This window comes from Pelodiscus sinensis, chromosome 10 (assembly GCF_052426305.1).
Source record: "Pelodiscus sinensis isolate ZL-2025 chromosome 10, ASM5242630v1, whole genome shotgun sequence".
NCBI classification, from domain to species: Eukaryota; Metazoa; Chordata; order Testudines; family Trionychidae; genus Pelodiscus; species Pelodiscus sinensis.
In genome coordinates, this window is record NC_143061.1 from 12,087,304 (window position 1) to 12,107,526 (window position 20,223).

Sequence of the window (20,223 nt, forward strand, 5' to 3'; positions counted from 1 at the left end):
TGTTAAAAGTATTTGTGCAAGAGAGCGTCTTGTGCAAAGGCATCCAGGCCAGTGTAGATGCTCTCTTGTGCAAGAAAGCTCTGATGGCCATTTTAGCCATCAGGCTTTCTTGTGTAAGAAATTAATGTGGCTGTCTACACTGGCCCTCTTGCTCAAAAATACTTGCGCAAGAGGTTTTATCCCTGAGCGGGAGCGTCAGAGTATTTGCGCAAGAACCACTGATTTTGTACATTACAAAGTCAGTGTTCTTGCGCAAATACTCGCGGCCAGTGTAGACAGGCGGCAAGATTTTGTGCAAAAGCAGCCTAAGTGTCTGGGTGTTGTGGCAGGGTCAGTCCCACACCTGGGTCCCAGAACCCTGTCCTGCACACTATCCCACAGTGTACAAGTTCCACTTGCCTTTTCTCAGCATTTGGCCTTCTGTCCCTTGGCAAAACAAAGAGGTGTTGGGACCAATGCCCCCGGCCAGTTGGGGCTGAGTAAACAGTCCCCAGCCACTGGCTGAAGTTTCTGGCCACCTGGGGGGAAGGGAGCCTCCAAACACGCCCTGTCAGAGCCCCTCACCTCTCCCTGCAGCCTTTGGCAGTGCTCATGTTGTTCTGTTCAGCTCCTCTGAGTCTTCTTATCAGTTGTTTCTGCTTCTCCAAACTCCTTCTCCACTCTCCTCTACCTTCCCTTACAAGGAAGGTTTTTAAAGAGGACCGGTGGCAACCAGAAATTAGCTCACCTGGCCCTTATTTGATTTATAGCAGCCTTATCTCAGCTGCCCCCTGAGTAGCCAGGGCCATTGCTGTTTTTTTTATTTTAAAGCTGCCTCTATCCCCTTCCATCAAGCCCTTTAACCTGCCCTGTCACAGTGTTAAGGATACTGAAAGAGTCGTGGCCTGCTAATAAGGGAACTATATTTTTGCCTGACGGGACATTACATTTATAGGCCATTTACCAGAAAGAGGAGCAGCAGAGAGGAGGGAAAGGGGAAGGTCCAGCAAGGATTATGTTGCCAGTTCTGTTAACAAGATGGCCACTTTCCCTCTCTTTGCTAGCAGCAACTGTAGAACAAGATGTGGAAGGAGAACAAGGGAGGGAGTCTGTGCTAGTCACAAGATTGCTGGCAGCATTCAAATGAGAAACTGGTGCGTGTGTGATGAATGGCCATGACAATACATAGATATTGTAGTGATCAGCGTGCTGGAAAAGGAGATCATCAGATTAGTTAGGAATGTGCCTGTCTAGTCTGAAGGTGACTCCACCAGGAGCTGGTTGTTCCATTCTAATCATTTTATTTGTCCCCTGCAAATCACGCTTGTGCTCGACCCATTTGTGAACCAACGAAATGTTGGCAGATACTCCTTGACTGCTTTGGCCTAGCGCTGACTGCAAGGCTGTTTGCCGCAGGACATGCGATGAGATTCACAGCAGCACAGGATGCATTGTTTATTGGTTCTCCTGGAATGTGACGGGCACCATGATTGTTTCAAACCTTGGCAGAACCAGCGGCAGTTCCCAAGGTCTGTCCCCACTGCTGATCATTATTTGACAGAGCTGCTTCACCTGCACTCATGTCAGGCACGATGCTTTGAGGATAGCCCTCCTTGTCAAGAGAAGAAGGGCCCTTTCTAAGGTTGCCCTTCGCTTCGGATGGTCTCACTTTCTTCTCTCAAGGACTCTGCAGTTTCTTAGAGAGCGTCTGTCACTGTATTACTTGTGTGCATTGACATATATACAGAACAAAGCCACACCACACCCCCATAAAACCGCTTATCTGGAGCTGATTTATCTGGCAGTAGCGATGGGCATCAATAGAGATAGTCCCAGCATTCGGTGCAATGCACCACAAATAAGAGTATCAGCATCCAGTCCTAAGTGCAGGAGATCTGAGTCAGGAATTGAACTCAGTCTCACTCCTGGGCCTTACTCCCCAAACCGCCCTTCCTTGGGAAGGAGTGAATGTGGTAGCAATAGCTGAGTGGGCTTTTGTAGTGACCTTAACAACATGGGGTCTCTGGCTGATCTCTTAAAAGTAGGTAAAGACAGAAGTTGAAAGGCCAGTTTATAGAGTAATAGCAGAAGTATTTTTGCTCACAGTTCATATTTACCCTTCATATTCTCAGGGCACACTCTTTGCATGCCATGATGCCCAACTGGATGGAATATTGTGTAATGTCAGTACCCAGTAGCAAAGGAAAATCCCGGAAAAGGTTCTGCAGCTTAGTTATATACACATCTAGAAGTCATTATTTGGATGTTCATATCCCTGATAAAAACTCATAGATTATCTTTTGACACCTTTCAAAACACAACATCAAAACAGTTCCAAGAAGCATCGAGCTTAGATTTCAGCGTCGCACCTTTGTTTTAAATCGGAGCAAGTTAAATTGAATGTTAACAACATCCTTAGTACTATACTTCATAGAGAAATATACAGAGCATCAGGGAGATCATTCTGGTGTTTCCAATTAACCAGAGGCACAGTCTTCGCAGTCTTCTTTATCCAAGGACAAAAGTAATTGGGTAGGATAGCAAATTGCCTTCCACTCCTGCAAATTAGTGTTAGAACATCACAGTAGAAATAAAGCCCAAGCTATATGGATCACTGCAGTGATATAGCTATAAATGAAATGCGGTTTTCTGAACTAATGGTGAGAGAGAGGCTACTGAGGGATATACATTTGGGGGGCTATTGGATGAGATTCAACCTTTTCTTTAAAACAGAGGTGCACAATTTCCTTTCTCCTAAAAGTATGATAATCCATCCATCTTCCTTGGAGCTTCCTTGCAGGATATAAATGAACAGTTGGTTTCTAAGAACAAAGTGAAAACTAAAGGTAGAAATATGCTATCATAGCAAACTCTGCTCTAAAATGATGCACTTGGGGCTTCAAATTGGCATCATTAATCCCTTTTCTGCCCTAAGGGCCTTCGTATACAACCATCAAAGTGACACATGTTCGGCTCTATGGCCATTTTCCATATGTATCTAAATGTGATAGACTTCTCTCTAACGACGGATGGATTGAACATCAGTAGTTCAGAGTGGAGGAGCAGGGCGAATCAACAAAAAGATGTTTATTGGAACATTCAGAGTCTGTGAACTGGGTTTGCAGTGGTTTCTCAGCTCATTTTCCTGACCAGAAACTAGAACTGCAAAGGGATTTTAAAACAGCAAATTGTTTTGAATATTTTTCTCAATCTTTATAGCTAGAGCCCTACATGGATACAAAATTGGTATCCACATCTGCAAAAATGATCTGCGAATATCTGCATCCACATCCATGGTTGTGAATACTCACGGCTATGAAGTATCTACGGATTTTTCAGGGCTCTATTTATAGCCTCTTTTATATTACAGTAGATCCTTTAGGTTGAGAGCCCCATTTTACTATGTGCTGTGCAAATACATAGTAACATTCAGTATCAGTCACAGAAAATGTACAGGCTTTATAACAAAACAGGCAAAAGTTGGGCGGAAAACACAAAATCAGCTAGTTGCTCATAATAGGTCAGCAGGGGCCAGAACAGTGGTCTCTCTAATTTTTTCCATCTGGGTGTGGAATAAATTTTGTTATGTGCCCTAAGGCATGTGTGGATGTGCACCACAAGTAGAAACACATGCTCCTTGCTGTGGGCACTCTGTTGATCAGTGGGGGGGCTTTTGAATCTCTCCTGGGTGGCTGCCCAAGTGCTCAGCTTACACAGAACACTGCTCCAGAGTATCAGGCCCATCAGCTTTCCACCGGATCAGGCTGTTCCTATACCCATGGCTTGGGTCTAGAAAAGGGTGAAGGTTCAGGGGGGGTTATTTATTTATTCTGTACCAGTCCACTACTGATTTTCACAGGAAATGAGAAGTTTTGTCTGAAGTACCGTGGACTCCAGCGAACACACCCAATATGGCATTCCAGGGGTTCAGAGAATCACCCAACAATTTAATAGTAACTCAGAGTATGTCTAGACTGCATACACATACCCATGTCAACAAAGCCTCTGTCGAAAAAGAACATCTAGACTACAACCTGTACTGTGGACAAAGCAAGCCGCTTTTTCAAAAGAGAGTCTAAATGTTCTCTTTCGAAAAAGCAGTTTCCATGCAATAGTGCCTTTTTTCAACAGAGTACTATAGAAAAAAGGCGTTATTCCTCGTAGAATGAGGTTTACCGCCGTCGACAAACTGCCACGTTCTGTCGACCTATTGTTGACAGAACGCAGCGGTAGTGTAGACACAGGTATAGAACCCTGTAGTCGAGGCACACCCTCACAAAATCTTACCATTGAATCTAAATACTAACTGCATTGGTACAATAGCAAGAAAAAAACCAGATGAGTGAGCCTTTCAAAATCCTACAAAGAACCAAAGGCAAATTTCCTATTTATTACGCATCCCCGAGTACTTTTATCATCTGGCGTCCATGGTGGGTCAAAAGTACATAAACCATCCTTTCTGCTAAAGTCAATTGGTTCAAGTGCAAGTTATCTGTCATGTGAAGCCTTTACAATGAATAAGTAACAGTATAACACTGGGGATAGTACTCTTCCTTTCTTCCAACCTATTTTGTCTAGACAGATTGTAAACTCTTTGGGGAACAGACTGTCTGACTATGTGTTTGTAAGCGTCAGAGGGGTAGCCGAGTTAGTCTGTAACAGGAAAAACTTAAAAAACAACAAATAGTCTAGCAGCACCTTAAAGACTAACAAAACATGCAGATGGTATCATGAGCTTTCGTGGGCACAACCCACTTCTTCAGATGCCTGGAGTATTAGAAGTCCAGCTCCAAGAATAAAAAAGGGAAGGGGGGAGGGAGGGAGAGAGGGAGGAGGAAAAAAAGAGAAAAAGAGGAGGAGAGGGAAAAAAAGAGAGACAGTGAGTAGATGGTACAAGAGGCTGATAAGAACAATTAGCACCTCCATTGTTTGGTTGGTTGGTTGAAGTCATTAGGATGTGGAAGGTGGTGTACAAGCCAGCTGATGTCCCTGTTCATACCATTTACATAAGAACTAAACTTGTGAATGAAGTTAAGTTCCAACCCTTCTCTGTGTATTTGGCTTGTGGAAGTGGCCTGAAACAAACTTGTAGAGTGCCTCACAGTGATATCAGCAGGGATGCTCTCTTACCCTAATAATTAATAGTTGTTTAACAGGACTCCAGCTCACAGCCAAAGTCCCTAGTTTCAGGACACCTGGGCACTACATTTATATTTTTCACACACACGGGGAACTAGCTAGCTCAAGGTCACATGGTCTATTAATAGGCCAGTGTCTTAACTGTAAGACCAGCCTTCCTTACCTTTGAAAACAAATTGGAAGTGTGGCTTATGTGTAGCAGTGGTGCTGGACCAATTTTTAGGGTAGGAGTACTGAATGGTGCCCTCCCTGCCCCAGAGTCACACCCAGGGTGCCAACTTTCCCAGACTGAATGAACTGGATGCTAATGCCACAGATGGGCATCTGCTTCATCCGGTCTGGGAGAATTGGCAACCCAGCCACAGCTGGAGGCAGCTGCGGAGTCCCGGCCCAGTGGCAGGACCCCAATCGGCAGCATAACTTCTGGGGTCAGTAGCTTGAACCTCACAAATAGGAGAGTGCAGAGCCCACAGGGGCAGTAGGTAGAAAGATCCCAAGGGGTGCCAAAGCCGGGGGGCACCTGGAGCCAGCAGGACCCCAGAAAGGCTGCTTGGAGGCCAGGACATGGAACTGGTGGAGGAAGAGGTGGGGCTGGCCCCTGGGTTGAGGGAAGCTAGGTGGAAAACCTGCATCACCTCCCACACCTGTACTTCCCATGCCTATGATGTGTAGCCTGACAACCTTCAAACTGGCAGCTGTTAGCTACACTACACAGGAGATAATATAGGGCAGGGGTGGGCAAGATACCTCCTGAGGGCTGGATTCAGCCCACCTAGCCACCAGATCCAGCCGGCAGACACCCTACTGGACCCTCAGGCATGCAGCAGCTGCTGATTTAAGGGGAGGACTGCTCCATGTGCCTTTCTGCCCTGGAGGGAGGGGGAGGCTTTGTGTGATCTCCCCCCTCCAGCCAATAAGAGCTGAGAAATTGGCCTGGGGGGACGGGAGCAGTGCAAGCCTTTCCCCCTCCTGGAGCTGAAAGCCACATGGAGAGAGCAGCCTTCAATTTTAAGCAATCTGGGGCTGCAGCGGGTAGGGAGTCCAGGCTGCTTTGGGGGTGCTGCAGGGCTGCTGGCTGGGAGATGCTTAGGTAAGCATCTCCCAGACAGAGCCTGGCTCTGGCATTCCTGCCCCTCCCATATCCCAACTCCCTCCCCCAGGTCACCATCCAAACCCTGTGCACCCCCCTTCCCCAGGTCACAACTCCCTCCCAGACCCTGTACCCCCTCCTACAGTCCTTCCCCAGGCCAGAATCCTCTCCTGCTCCCAGATCCCCTCCCAGACACTGCACCTGTATCCTCTGCCCCAGGTCACACCCCCTCCTTCACCCAAACTCCCTCTCAAACATCACACCATCTCCTGTACCCCAGTCCCTTACCCCATGCACCATTATACACCATCCTAAACCCTGCACCTCCTCCACTGAAAAGTATGGTCCTTGACCACTTTCCAAAATCTTGGAGTGGTCCTCTACCAAAATTATTTTCCACCCTTGATCTAGGGGGAGATTTCATATGCTATCAGCACACGGCTCTTTGCCAGCACGTGAAACTTATTATCATGTGCTCAGAGAAAAACTTCAAAAAGTAGCCTTTAATGTTATGTGTTTAATTACAATGTTTGTGCTCACAAACCATCATTTATGCATGAAATTGGGTGACAAAGGCCCCACAGCTCTCTTTTCTTTGAGTATTTGGATCTTATTTTAAAATATCTGACATCTTGTGAGTGAACAGAAATACTTGCCTCTCCGAATGAATTCCATGCCAGCCACACACATGCTCCTCAGGCAAAGACCTGGGAGAAAAGAACCAAGGAACAGACTTGGGTTCTGTCAGACCAGCAGGGATATCCTGCATTCCAGACTCTGGCCTCACACGCTCCTCCCTTCTAATTAAAGAATAGCTAATGAGAGATCCTCAGATGACCGCAACCTTTGTTGTAGCAGTATAAGAAAATACCGTTTGCTTGTGAGAGCAGAATGGGGAAGAAGATTTTGCTAATGATATTGTGAATCATCACTGCTGTTGGGATGTAATTTGCTTACTTTTCTCTACTAGCAATGAATCAATGGCACAACAAGCAAAGGTGGATTTGGGTGTGTTCGTATCTGGGGGGGGTGTCTTGGTTCCAGCTCATTTTTACTCAAACAATAAACAGCCTTTAGGAATTTTTTAAAAGGACATCAGGAAGACAGGCACCTGGGTCTGATAAAATATACAGTGAAATAATGGAAACCTTTGTATTAATGTTAGCAGAGAGAGTGAGAACAACTGTCAGTCTGATATGAGTATGGGGAGAATTGTAAGTCTGCAGACAGACTTCTGGGGAAAGATGAAAGGTCTTTCACACGAAAGGAGGCCTTGACCATTTTTGCTCAAATATTGGCACATTGTCAAGAAGATTTTCTTGGTGATACACTGCCTGCCATATCTATCCTCAAGATTCTCATTATTTTAATTGAACTCTACAAAGCACTTAATGCATGTGCAGTAGGGATTCAGTGAAACTGAAACCTACTCTGTTCAGAAAACAAACACAAAATCGAAAGGTATAAGCCCTAGCATTAGTCAGGACTTCAACTATGCTCAGAGCATTTTGTGTGGGAGAGAGGGCAAAAGCTAGAGATGTGCACATTATTTATAATGAATAATCTTGCGCCTCTGTTCATGGAGTCCACAAACAAAGCAGTTTTCTCAAACTTGTTCACTAATTGAAATTATTCAATTAACTTTGTCATGAAGTTACTTTGTATCTGAGTACTTCAAAATTGAAATTCAAGGGGCGTCGTTCTTTTGTGACTGGTCACATAAACCACCCAGGGGCAGATTCTTAAAAGCACCCAGGACATATTTTCAAGAACTCAGCCTGGAAATTAAGGCCAGATTTTCAGATGACTTCAGCACCCCATGTAGTGACCAGACTTTGAAAACTACTTACTTTATGGCTTAAATAGGAACTGAGTGCTTTTAAAAATCTGGAAATGTCTGTTTGTAGGCACTGAGCATTTATGAAAACGTGGCCAAGAGTGTTCTTTCTCTTCCCCTTTGAATAAGCATCACCCTTAAAATTAATTTCCTTCTGTGAATGATCTCAGAAAGTTTAAAGGGATACCTGGAACTTAACAAATAAAAATTAACTGTAGGTTTTTTAGCGCTAAAAGGAAACTTGGCCAGGAAATGATTTCTTCTTTCTCATGAAAAAGTTTCAGGTTTTCATCACAAAAATTAAAAAAACAAAAACAAAACAGAACAGAACAAAATATACCTGAAAATGTTGTGTTAGGTTTTCAGTTTACCCTAAAAATTTTAGTTTTCAATTTTCAAGAAAAAATTGAAATTGGTTCTTATATTTCGTTTTAGCTGAACAGCAACCCCATTCTCCCCAACATGTTGATGGAAAATATCCATCGAATTCTGATTCAAAATAGTGTCTAGTACTGCATCTGCCTCCAATCTTTTGTGGCTTTTTGGTGAGAATCTCCTGTTTTTAAAAATGCGGTTTACTCTCTTCTGTGGAGTGATGGACACACACAACTATCAGAGAATGAAAAGGTATGAAAATAACTATAATCAAAATGTTGTCAAATGCACAAAGTGTGACATTTTCAAAAGAGTTGTAAGGTACTGAAAATCAGTGAGATTTAGGGTATATCTGCACTTCAAATGCTACAGAGGCATAGCCATTGCAGTAGTTTAATCCATCTCTCTAATCCCTGGTCTACACTAGCTTGTTATTTTGAAATAACCCCCCTTAGTTCAAATTTATAAGTGAAGCGTTCACACTCCCAAACCCATTGCTTATTCCCACAATATAAGAACTAGGGGTCCCAAGTCAAATGAATGGACTGCTGGTTTAAACCAAACAAAAGGAAGCTTTTTTTCATTCAGTACCAAATGTCCTCTTATTGGAGGATCGACGCTTTAGCAATCAATCTTCTGGAGTTTGATTTAGTAAGTCTAATAAAGACCCATTAAATCAAATACTGAGGATGTCTTCATTGGCACCGGTACTCCTCATTGTTGTGAAGAGTAAGGGAAGTTGATGGAGTGTTTCTTCCGTTGACCTTCCAATGTGGAGACGTCGCCAATCTCGGCTTAAGGTACATCAACTCCAACTACATTATTTACATAGCTCAAGTTGCATACCTTAAGCTGACCTTCTTGCCTGCAGTGTAGACCTGGCCTCAGTTAGAATATGACAAAACAATACATCTCCCTCCTTCCTTATGTTTCAATGAAAAGTGAAATAGTCTACAATGCTGACATTTAAAATATCATTGCGATCGGAGATAGCAATGATTCACATCAGTAAATCTGCTCACCTCAGAGCTACTGTTTCAAGCTCTCTTCAGTCTGAGGCAGAAATCTCTGAATTGTTCACATTCACTATGCTTTGAATTTTTTTCTCTATTCATAACAGCTAGAGATATTTTTGTCTGAGTGGAACTGAGACAGAAGAACAACAGAGACATCTATCTATTTCCATTTCCCCCAGCCAATATTTTCACATAGCACTCATATTTTGGGTAAAATGGCACTAGGTCATGGTAACATAGGTACTTTATAGGCCCTCTGGCATTTGTTAAGCACCCAGCAATATCCTAGATAAGAGTCTTTACATCCAAATTTGAACTGGTTAGAAAATAAAAAAATTTCATGCCAAGAAACTTTTGTTTGATAAACTGTTTGAAAACTTTCTATTGACAAACATTTTGTTTTCCATGGGATGTTTTGAATCACTTCAAAGGATTATCATTTCAAACCAACAGTTTAAAATAAAAGAAACCCTGGTTCAGATAAAACAATGTTTTAAATGAAAATAAAACAAAAGATTTTAGATTTCATTTAAAGATATCAGTTTGAAGCAGGGCACATCCAACTCCAACTAGCAAAGAGTAGACCTGCTTCCCCTTTCTCCAGCATTACAGTTTTATCTTTGTTCCAAACACGTTGTGTTTTGTCACTGATCACATTTCTATGGACTCAGGCTTTGGTACTTCAAAAACCCCAGTGCCACAACACATTAAACTAGGGTTTGATGTAACTGTCTCCAGTGACTGACTGACTTGTGGATCATCTGTATTGTTTGACTTTCTGTTTACAGTTCCTTTAGTTAGTTGTGCATGAAGTGCTGCCACCTATTGAATATAGTAAAAAACAGTTTTCTGCAAATTAAAATCACTCAGGAATGTATTGATTCATTTGGTACGAAACGATTAAGTGCTATAAGTCTAAACACCCCCCCCCCAAGCCTTCAAACTAGTCAATATCAGAAGAGATGGGCAGGAAATAGATGTTCCCGTTCCTTAAAAATTTTTGTGACATTGAAAAATGTTCCTGTTCTGAAAGAGGATGAAAAGTTTCACCAAAATAAAAAATTTTAAAAACATATTTGGGGTCAATCAGAATGCTCTCTTTAGTTTTCAACCATTAAAAATGTAAATTTGTAATCCCCCTACAACTATAATCAGAGTATCTTTTGAAATGAAAAGTCATTTTGAACATTCTGAAAAATAAATAATATTTTGTTTCAAGAATGTCAAAAGGTTTCATTTTGACAATTTCAAATCTTTTTTCCCAAAAAAGTTTCTGAACTGAAAATTGGTCGAAACTGACCCTGTCCCATGAAAAGCTTCAATTGCAACGAGTCCGCATTTTCTGAAGAAAAAAATGTTTCATCAAAAAAAAATCCCCACAAGCTCCAAATCATAGATGAATAGACACAGGTATGCAGCACAGTTTCTGCTGAGTATCAAATCACGTTGCTCTTTTGCTCAGCGAGACAACAAACATTTCTGAATCCAAGTCAAAATACCTGAACTCCTAAATACCCTAACAGCAGCAGCATATTTAGGATAGAAATGTAAGATAAAGGCACATTTAGAACTCTAGGCAGGAATCCCTATTGCACTAGAAATGCCTTTGCTCTGAGTGCCATATCATTTACTTTGGAGCAGCAACTTACTCCTCATGGTGTCTGTGATGCAATAACAGAATTTTACTATAGATAAAAATTATGTGCATCTTAAGGATCCCTCCTGATATGCACAGAGGAGCTGCACTTAACAAGAGGGATACAATGAAGAGAAGGAGGGGTGGAATGGATACATGGTAATTGGCTGGATTCCTGTTGGTGTAAATTAGCACAGCTCCATTAAAGTCAGTGGGGCTGATTCTCATTGATATTCAGGCTAATTTACATATTCATGGCCTTAACTTGAGAATCAGGTTAATTGAATCTATCCTAGTATATACTAGCAGAGTTTCTGAGATAAAAACCATAATCTTTACATAGCTATGCTTTGCATAGGCAAGGAATACAGGAAATATCACCTGTTCTTATTACTTGCCTACTCAGCACCATGCACGGTGATTGCAATATAGAGGTAATAATCACTTTGTCTCAACTCCTGTGCACACAGTCTAGGAGGCAGGAGGCCAAATGAGGAGATACTTTACTAAAATAACTCTTGAAATACTTTCTTTGTTAAACACTCATTTTCTGTTCAAAGATACATGCCTTTGAAAATGTTGCTTTGACACACATCAGGTGGAGAGACAGTAATGTGTGACATGGCATGTATCAACATGTTTGACATCATGCAAAGGACATTTTACAACATAGACATAAAAAAGCATGGTGCTTTTTCAATGATTTATTGAGGGAAAGGGGAAAAACCTCTACATAATTTTCAAATACGTTTGGAAAATAACCTAAAAACAGTTGTCAAGTAACTGTGATAGATTATTAGACAATTACATGAGATGGAGGGTTATCAAATTCATGGGGAATTGAAGGTAGATTTCTCTATACTACTTCAGATGCTGTTTTTATTGTTTGATTAATTTCTTCCCTTTTAAGTTATTTTCTATTCTTATTTCCCTCCTGACTTTTATAACCCACTTTGTTGTTTTCATGCTGACCAGTTAAATAGTCTCAGGTGGCATATTCAGATGAAAACAGTTTAAAATATTAATATTATCATTATCCTTGTGTGTACATCTAGTAATTTTTTTTCCAGATGGCTGCACTGTTTGTTCCTCATTGTTTCCTGCTAAGTTTTAAAGGACCGTTATTTTACAAGTGGTTATATTTTGGTTTTGTGTAGCCTTCTGCATAGATACCATCTAACAAGCAGGTACATTTTGTTTTGTAATCCTGGGTGTACATTTTCTCCATTTTACTATAAAAATATGGCTGGATTGTTGATAGCTCAGGTGGAGAACGTAAGAGAACAGTGCAACCATGAATATAGTCATGGTAGACTTTTGTAATAGTGGAAATCTGAGACATTTACTCCAATTGAAAATGTAGAAGAAAAGAAACTGGATGGGAATCAGCACTTCTAAATTGGAAGTCATGGTCCTCTGCCAGAAGAAAGGGGACTGTTCTCTTTAGGGAAAGGGGGGGGGGACAGTTGCTCTTAATAGAAGAGTTCAAGTATATAAGGGTCTTGCCCATGAATGATGGTCAGAGGGGGCATGAGATTGACTGGTGGATTGGCGTGGTGGTGGCAGTGACATTGGCACTGTACTGATCCATGGTGGTGAACCAGGTGGTGAGTTCTTGGACAAAGCGCTTAGTTTACAAGTTGATCTATGTTCCCATCCTCACCAATGGTGTCATGGGCTTTGGGTAATGATTGAAAGAATGAGAGCACAGGTATAAGCACTGGAAATGAGATTTCTCTGCAGGATGGTTGGGCTTATAGTCTGAGACAGGTTTCAGAGGGGGAAGCCGTGTTAGTCTGTAACTTTAAAAACAAGGCACACTGCTATTTCGAACTAGGAGGGTAATGTAGGCATATCGCACTTGCAAATGAAGCCCGGGATTTGAATTTCCTGGGCTTCATTTGTATGAAGCCGGCCAGCGCCATTTTTAAATGCCGGCAGTTCGAACCCCGTGCCGCGCGGCTACACGCGGCACGGAGTAGCTAGTTCGGATTAGGCTTCCACGAGGAGTACAGCTAGTTCAGATTAGGAAGCCTAATCCGAACTAGCTACTCCGTGCCGAAGGTAGCCGCGCGGCACGGGGTTCGAACTGCCGGCATTTAAAAATGGCGCCAGCTGGCTTCATGCAAATGAAGCCCGGGAAATTCAAATCCCGGGCTTCATTTGCAAGTGTGGTATGCCTACATTACCCTCCTAGTTCGAATTAGGAGGGTAGTGTAGACATACCCTGGGAGTCTCAAAGTAGAACTGCTACTCCTCCACATCAAGGGGAGCACCTGATGAGGATGCTACCTGAGAGGCATCCTTTGGAACCTTAGGCATGTCCCACTGTGAGGAGGTCCTGAAGTTGATCCAGGACTCTCTGTAGGAATTATATGTGCCAGCAGGCCTGAGAAAACCCTAGGAGAATCTGGAACCTGTAATGGAGGAAAAGGAGGTCTGATCCTTCCTACTTTCCATGCTGCTGCCACAGCTCTTACCAGGAAAAGAGGAAAAAAGGAAAAAGAAGAAGCCAAAGGGTCCAGTTCTGCTCTCATTTATAGAGCCGTAACTTTGTTAACTTCAGTAGAGCTACTCCTGTTTGATGCTTGTGTGTGAGAGCGATCAGACCCTTTATCTTTTATATAGACTGTGGGCTTGATTCCAATCTATTTTACAAGAGTAACTCCACTGAGGTCAGTGGAAATACAATGGTATAAAACTTGTGTGAATGAGATCAGAATCAGGCTCCATATTGTCAGAGTGAGCTATTATCTGCATGGAAGTGGTAGGACTAATTTACAGTTTAGTTGTCTAAGCCACAGGCTCAAAGTTATAACAGTGACGCATTTTAAACTAATATTTAACTTCTCTTTCCCACTTACGCTGTCTTCCTTGGCTGTCACTGAGGTCTGATAGCCTGGGTGATGATGCTTCTGCCTCAGCGCAATTTAGAAAAGACAAACAGCTGTTGCTAGAGGCATATTGGAGGCATCAATGGCAGAGGAAAGATGTGTGATGGAAAGGAAAGCAAGTGTTCAATGCCAGTATTGGCTGCTGCCCTGAGCAGACTAACTCACCCCTTCACACAGGGACTGGCCAAATTAAATACAGTTTAACCTCTTAATCCCCCCATGAAATTGGTGGATGTACAGCTCATGTTTGATGGCTGATACTCAGTCTCAGATGTAGGGAGTGGGAGAAGGGGACAAATACGGCAGTTTCCCCAGAGCTCAGCGATTCATAGAGACCTGGGGCTCCCAGCCTCCACCGCTGCTACTGCAGCGGCCCGAGCCCTGGGCCTTTTAAATCACCGCTGGAGCATGATGCAGCATGCTCTGTGTGGCGCTGAGGGCTGGCTGTCCCCAGTGCTGCTCCTTCTTTCTGCCTGAGGCAACACTCCTTCTGGGAGCACAGAGCCACCCTCACTCCCTTGCCTAGTGGCCCAAAGAGGCTGTCGGCTCCCCTGTTGTTGCTGCAGTCCTTAGGTAAAACTTCCATCAACTTCAATAGGCATTTTTCCAAGTTAAGGGATGAATACAGCCGGCAGACTAATATCTACCCCTTATTTATTATTATTGGCATTATCAAAGCATCCAGCTGAGACTGGGGATCTCTTGTGTCAGGCACTGGACACATAGTAAGAGACATTCCCTGCCCCAAAGATTTTACAACTTAAATGGACAAAACACACAAGGGAAAGAATGTAAACAGGACACAGAGGTGAAGTGACAGAGAAAAGAGTAGAATCCAGGTTTCCTGAATTCTAGTCCAGGGCCATATTCCTTAGGCCACATTGCTGAATAAAGTAAACTAGGGAAAAATTCTGCCCTTTGTTACACCAGCATAAGTTTGCAGTAGCTTTCCTATCATTGCACCAGTGTGAATGGGAACACACGACACAAAGAACTATCAATTTCTTATATTCATCAATTCTGATGGTGCTCATTCACCTGTAGCTGCTTTCTGGTGAATTCTCCAGTGAAAACATTTGCTAGAAGGAATATTTGCAGCAACACCGGATTATAAGCAAATAGTGGAGAATATTCACGGAAAGTGAATGTGTTAATGTTTGTATTCACACAAGAAATCTGATTCTAAGCATTATGCTAATCTAGACAGAAAGTAGAAACATCCTATCTAATTATTTGGCCATACTATTTATGCTATGTGGCCAATCAAAGCTAACTAATACAGGTGGAATTCTGAGTATAAAACACATGTACCACAATAATCTGCAAAGAAGGATTTGTCAGAATTAATTGGATGAACAGCAGGAATAAATCTGGGGAAGTTTTAAACTGTTTGCAGATATTATTGAAACTGAAAAGAAGTTAAATTTGTGAAATAGAGTATTTGCTACTAATTATTCTCCCATCCCCAATACATACACATATACTTATATTCAGATTTGTTTGTCTGCGAATCTCTTTGCTGCCATAATTGAAAATTGGCTGAACTGAAATGATGCAAATCACAGTAAACCTGACAAACTGAGTGAGTTTACAAAAATAATCTAAAAACAGAACAAAACAAAAAAAAACCCCACTGAGACTATCAGACAGGAAATCTTTGGGGCAAAAGTTTGTGTGGTACTTCCTTTACAGATTTCTGATAACCAGATGCCCCTTGTTCTGTTTATCTCCAAGTTCAATACAGCTACACACATCTATCTGCACATAGAACCAAATTATATTAACAGGATAGGATTATAAAATAGGATCATTTATGCTGACCACTTCATACTACCATTATAGCTTCACAATGATATTTCCAACAGAGCAGCTGCTTATTTTATTAGCTACAGAGATTCATTGCACATATCAAAAATGCCCTTTGTACCATGTCTTTATTATAGGATTCAGTACAGCCGAGCAAATATAACTACTGTTATATGCACCAAATACAAGAAGATAATAACACCAGGATAATCTCTCTGATTATTTCCTTCACAGTGTGCACAGTGAAGGAAAAATATAGAAATTCTTTGCAAGTTGGATAAAAAAGGGAAAATGTATTTAAACTCTACCATGAAGGCCTACTGAATCCAGTTTAAAGGATTATCATCTCCACAACCTCTAAGTAACAGACCTTAGCAAAGGCCTATAAGTAATTCCTTCCTTGGTATATTTCAGGGCTGTACCTCAGTTGGAACTTTTAATATTGTGGTCAGTTAGGAAAAACAGCGGTTTATTATTTGTCATTTAACTTCAATTAATGCGCTTCCCATGCAAAACAGCTTAATTTTTTCCACTTACCCCCATTTGTCACGTGAATATTTCAAACAGAGGTTCATTTTGTCTTGCAGCAGAACAGATTCTGTGCTGCGGCTCCGTATTGTCTCACCTAGTCATAAAAAGTATCCTGGCCAGAAGGAAGTGGAAAACAATACATAGAACAAACGCAGAAGCCCAGGAGGAAAGCTACACCCCAAAGACCATCACTAATAGCAACTGAGAGAGCACTCCTCCTCATTGCTAACTTTTTCCAGTGCTGTGCCTCTGTTGTTCTATTGGAAATTAAATTCTTTGCGATACGATTCTTCACTGTTCGTATTCACCCAGAATAAATTATTTGATGCAAGGTTATTTTTTGTACCCAAATAAGTAGATTAAAGCAAAATATTACTTAGAGGTTGTAGCCAGCTGACAGGTTTAAGATCATATTATCAGGGAGGCAGTAATGATTAAAGGTACATTATTCCATAATGTGGTATTTGAAACCTTCAGTAAAAACAGAATAATATTTTAAATATCCATCTACAGGACAATTTCTTGCTGGACAGAGTAGGTGAGGGGAAATTAAGGCAAGTAAATGACTTGACTTCTAAAAGATTGATGGGCAGGCAAGGAAAATATGCAACACTAGCCTTGCTGATTTTGCTTCTTTAGCATTTCTACCACCAAAAGGCAGCTGCAATAAGGAAGGAAAGATTGTGATTTCACCTCTAAAGATCCCAATGTCTCTTGCAGTGGGATTTTTTGAAGTGCTTAAAGTCACTGGGCCACAGTTTATTCCCTTGCTGATTTTTACACTGGAATAAACCCAGTTATTTCCAGTGCTGCTACTCCTAATTTACACTGGGGTAGGAGGAGAATCGGGTCCATTGTGTATGTGTGTGTATTTGCTATATAGAAACATTTAGCATTGATATTTAATATATGGCTGGAAAGAAATACAAACAATTTTCCTTCAGATGACAGTAACATTTTTACCATGCACTTCAGATTCAGGAGGAAAATTGAAGGCAGAGTCATATTTGATAATTTCCAGAATTGGTGACCCTCTAGTAGGATCTTTCATCTTTAAGGCCATACAGCCTGATTCTCCTTCTCACAAGCTATTAATCTGGAGTAACTTTGGTAAAGTCAGCAGAATTATACTGAAAGTAATTAAGTCATGTCACTTACCAGTCTAAATGAGGCCAATGTCATTTATCTATTGCCATATACACTTAGGCTATGTATACACTGAACTCTACACTCAAAATAAGATATACAATTTGTGCAGCGCAAATTGTGTACTTATTTTGAGTCTATTTCGAAATAGACTGTGTCCACACAGCACCAAATTTCAAAATAAAGTGCTATTTTGAGCCATCCCTTATTCCTTGTATAACAAGGTTTATGGGGATGGCGAAATACCACGCCCACTATATTTTGGAATAGTGTACGCGTTCAAAAGGTGCGGGGTAGCTATTTCGGGATGCCTCTGTTATCCCGACATAACTTTGATGTGTAGACATATCCTTAGTATCCAATCTGGACATTAAGTATTTGGTTAGTAAAGTGTTTCTGTACCAGTGTTCAGCCATGGAAAACAATTCACAATTATGAAGTTATAATTGGCATCTAGTGACTTCTTGTTCTTGCATGTTATAAAGATACAGCGTCCACTCTCCAGTCGCCAGGAACTGCACCTTGGGTTGGTATGTGTAATGCACAGCAAAGGTTCTGATGCCCAAGAAGGGAAATGGGCTTCAGAGCCAGGTCACAACTTAAAAGTGCTGTCTACACAGCTAGTTTTGGTGTGGCTACGTGAGTCCTGCTAAGCCATCTCTTGTCCCAGCCTTCAGGGGTCGCTGCTGCTGGCTGTGTGAAAGTACTTAAGTGGGCCTTCCTCACTTCCATTGCAAAAAGCCATCAGAAGTCTGCCAGAGCAGCCACATACATAGGCTGTTGTGTATTTGTGCATTTATTTGTTCTATAAAATCGAGCAGTGCCAGGTGGTTGCTCATTACTCTGAATTGTGGTGTAGACAGCAAAACACAACCAATTGAGAAATGTTTGTAAAGAACTCTGAATTCCTCAGCTGAGCAGGGACTCTCAAAGTGCAGAGTAATGTCACTGAACTAGAAATGATGACATGTGAAAGTCAATAAAAACACCACCAGCAGCACTTACAGAATATCTTACCTTTTCTTTGGACAACTGACAGCTCAATCAAAAGCTGTCAAAGTGCTGATTCATATTTAATTTTGTCCACCTAGCAAAGAGCAAATGAGTTTCTAATTCTGTTTCTTGCAGATACACACGACAATATCTAGTAGTTGTGTTTTACGGAGGGGAAAGCATAGCTATGGATTTTCCAAGTTGCTGCCTGATACATCACAGAACAAATCAGCTTCATCTAACACTGAACTCTGTCATATGTAGCTCCATTTGGGAATGGGACCACCTAGAAGTTAAATAGAAGTAAACTTTAAAAGGGCTAACAGAATGCTGAAGGGCAAATGAAAATACCAATAATCATTGAATCAGCCTGGAGACTGTTCAACAATATAATAAAAGAGGCACAGATGGTTTATCTAGCCATGGGAAGAAATATAGAAATTCAGTTCTGCCACATAGGGCCAATTCAAAGCCCACTGGAATGGATGTCAGTGGGGGGGGGGGGGGGGTGTCTTTCTATTGATTACAAGTTTTGGATCCAGCTTACGTAATGGTATCAGAAGCTGGGAGCAGCCCTACTGAAATAATTGCTCCTCTTATGCAAAGGGACCTTAATGCAGCCTAAAATTGATAGCAGAGGGTTTCTTTGTCTAGGGTGGAATGTTTGGCCTGTGCAGAGCCAACGTAGCTAGATCTTCAGGCCTCCCACAAGAGATAGTGGAGGTGGTGGGGTGGGACACCATTGCAATGTGCTGCAGTACAAGGACTCCTGGAAGGCCTAATGCCAACTAATAGGGCATTACAAACTGGTGTAACTTAGAACAGCCCTAAGGCTGCTCTAAATTATACAAAGAGCCAAACAAGATCACAGCCAATTCCAAGATTGGGGGCAAGGGTGAAGAAAATGGAAGAAAAGCCACCTTTGCTCTTCCCTACTCAATGTACATGACCCCACACTGGGGCTGGTGCAATGCTGTTAGTGCATAGGGCTTCCTGAATCTGCTCCACACCACAAAAGGGGGCCACATATCATCTCTTCTGCAATGGGCCATCACTGCTTTCTAGTACCTGAGGGGTTTCTAACATGCAGCAGTCCCTGTGGTGAAAATAAAAGTTAGTTCAGTTGCAACGTTTGCCTGTATAACCACCTGCATGGAACCTGGAGAGAAGATCAGAGGTGGCAGGAAGGAAGTGGTTGCACTACGACTGTGGTCAGATGGGTGGAATGTTAGTCGGAGATGCAGCAGCTGCATAAATAGTTCTCTTAATAAAGAACCAGCTTTGTTTTCCTCTCATGTTACTATCCAGCATGCAGTACACGGAGTATGGAGTGGCCATTTTCCTGAGAGAATCCATACTAAGGAGCTGTTAAATATTGTCACATCAGTTCAATATCCAGAGGTCACTGCTCACATCCCATGTGTCAGGATATAGGCCCTGCTGTATTGGATCCCGCATGAACAAACTGGTTGGTAGTCACCTGTCCAGATTACAAAGTGCCCAAAGGTAAGTCCCTCAGCATTGTTTAGGTAGGTCAGCTGTTTACTCTTATATGGCAAATCCAAATGCAGCAAACCATCAGGTCTGCAAAGGCACTACCAGAATTTTCCAAATAGCAGAGCTCACGTTCCAAGAGGTGCAACTGGTCCTGGCCTCTGTGAGGCAAGGAAGGGAAGGGGTCCCAGCTGGTTTCTCTCACCTAGGACTTCTCCTTGGAGAAGAGGAAGAATAGGTGATTGAAGCTGTCATTGGCTGGAACAGGGGCAGCAGGTCCTTTGGGG

The 20,223-nt window shown here is 42.1% G+C and overlaps 1 protein-coding gene across 2 annotated transcripts in view; it reads right to left on the reverse strand.

The window, feature by feature from the left end:
- Positions 1–16,556, reverse strand: part of KCNMB2 (potassium calcium-activated channel subfamily M regulatory beta subunit 2) — a 273,125-nt gene extending 256,569 nt beyond the window's left edge. The window contains exon 1 of one of the 2 annotated variants that reach the window (XM_075938014.2): positions 16,310–16,556. In XM_075938014.2, the coding sequence (XP_075794129.1) occupies positions 16,310–16,347 (38 nt within the window). In that variant the 5' untranslated portion in view covers positions 16,348–16,556. The remainder of the gene's footprint in view (positions 1–16,309) is intronic. The other variant, XM_075938013.2, reaches the window with a different exon arrangement.
- Between the last annotated feature and the right edge of the window lie 3,667 nt (positions 16,557–20,223).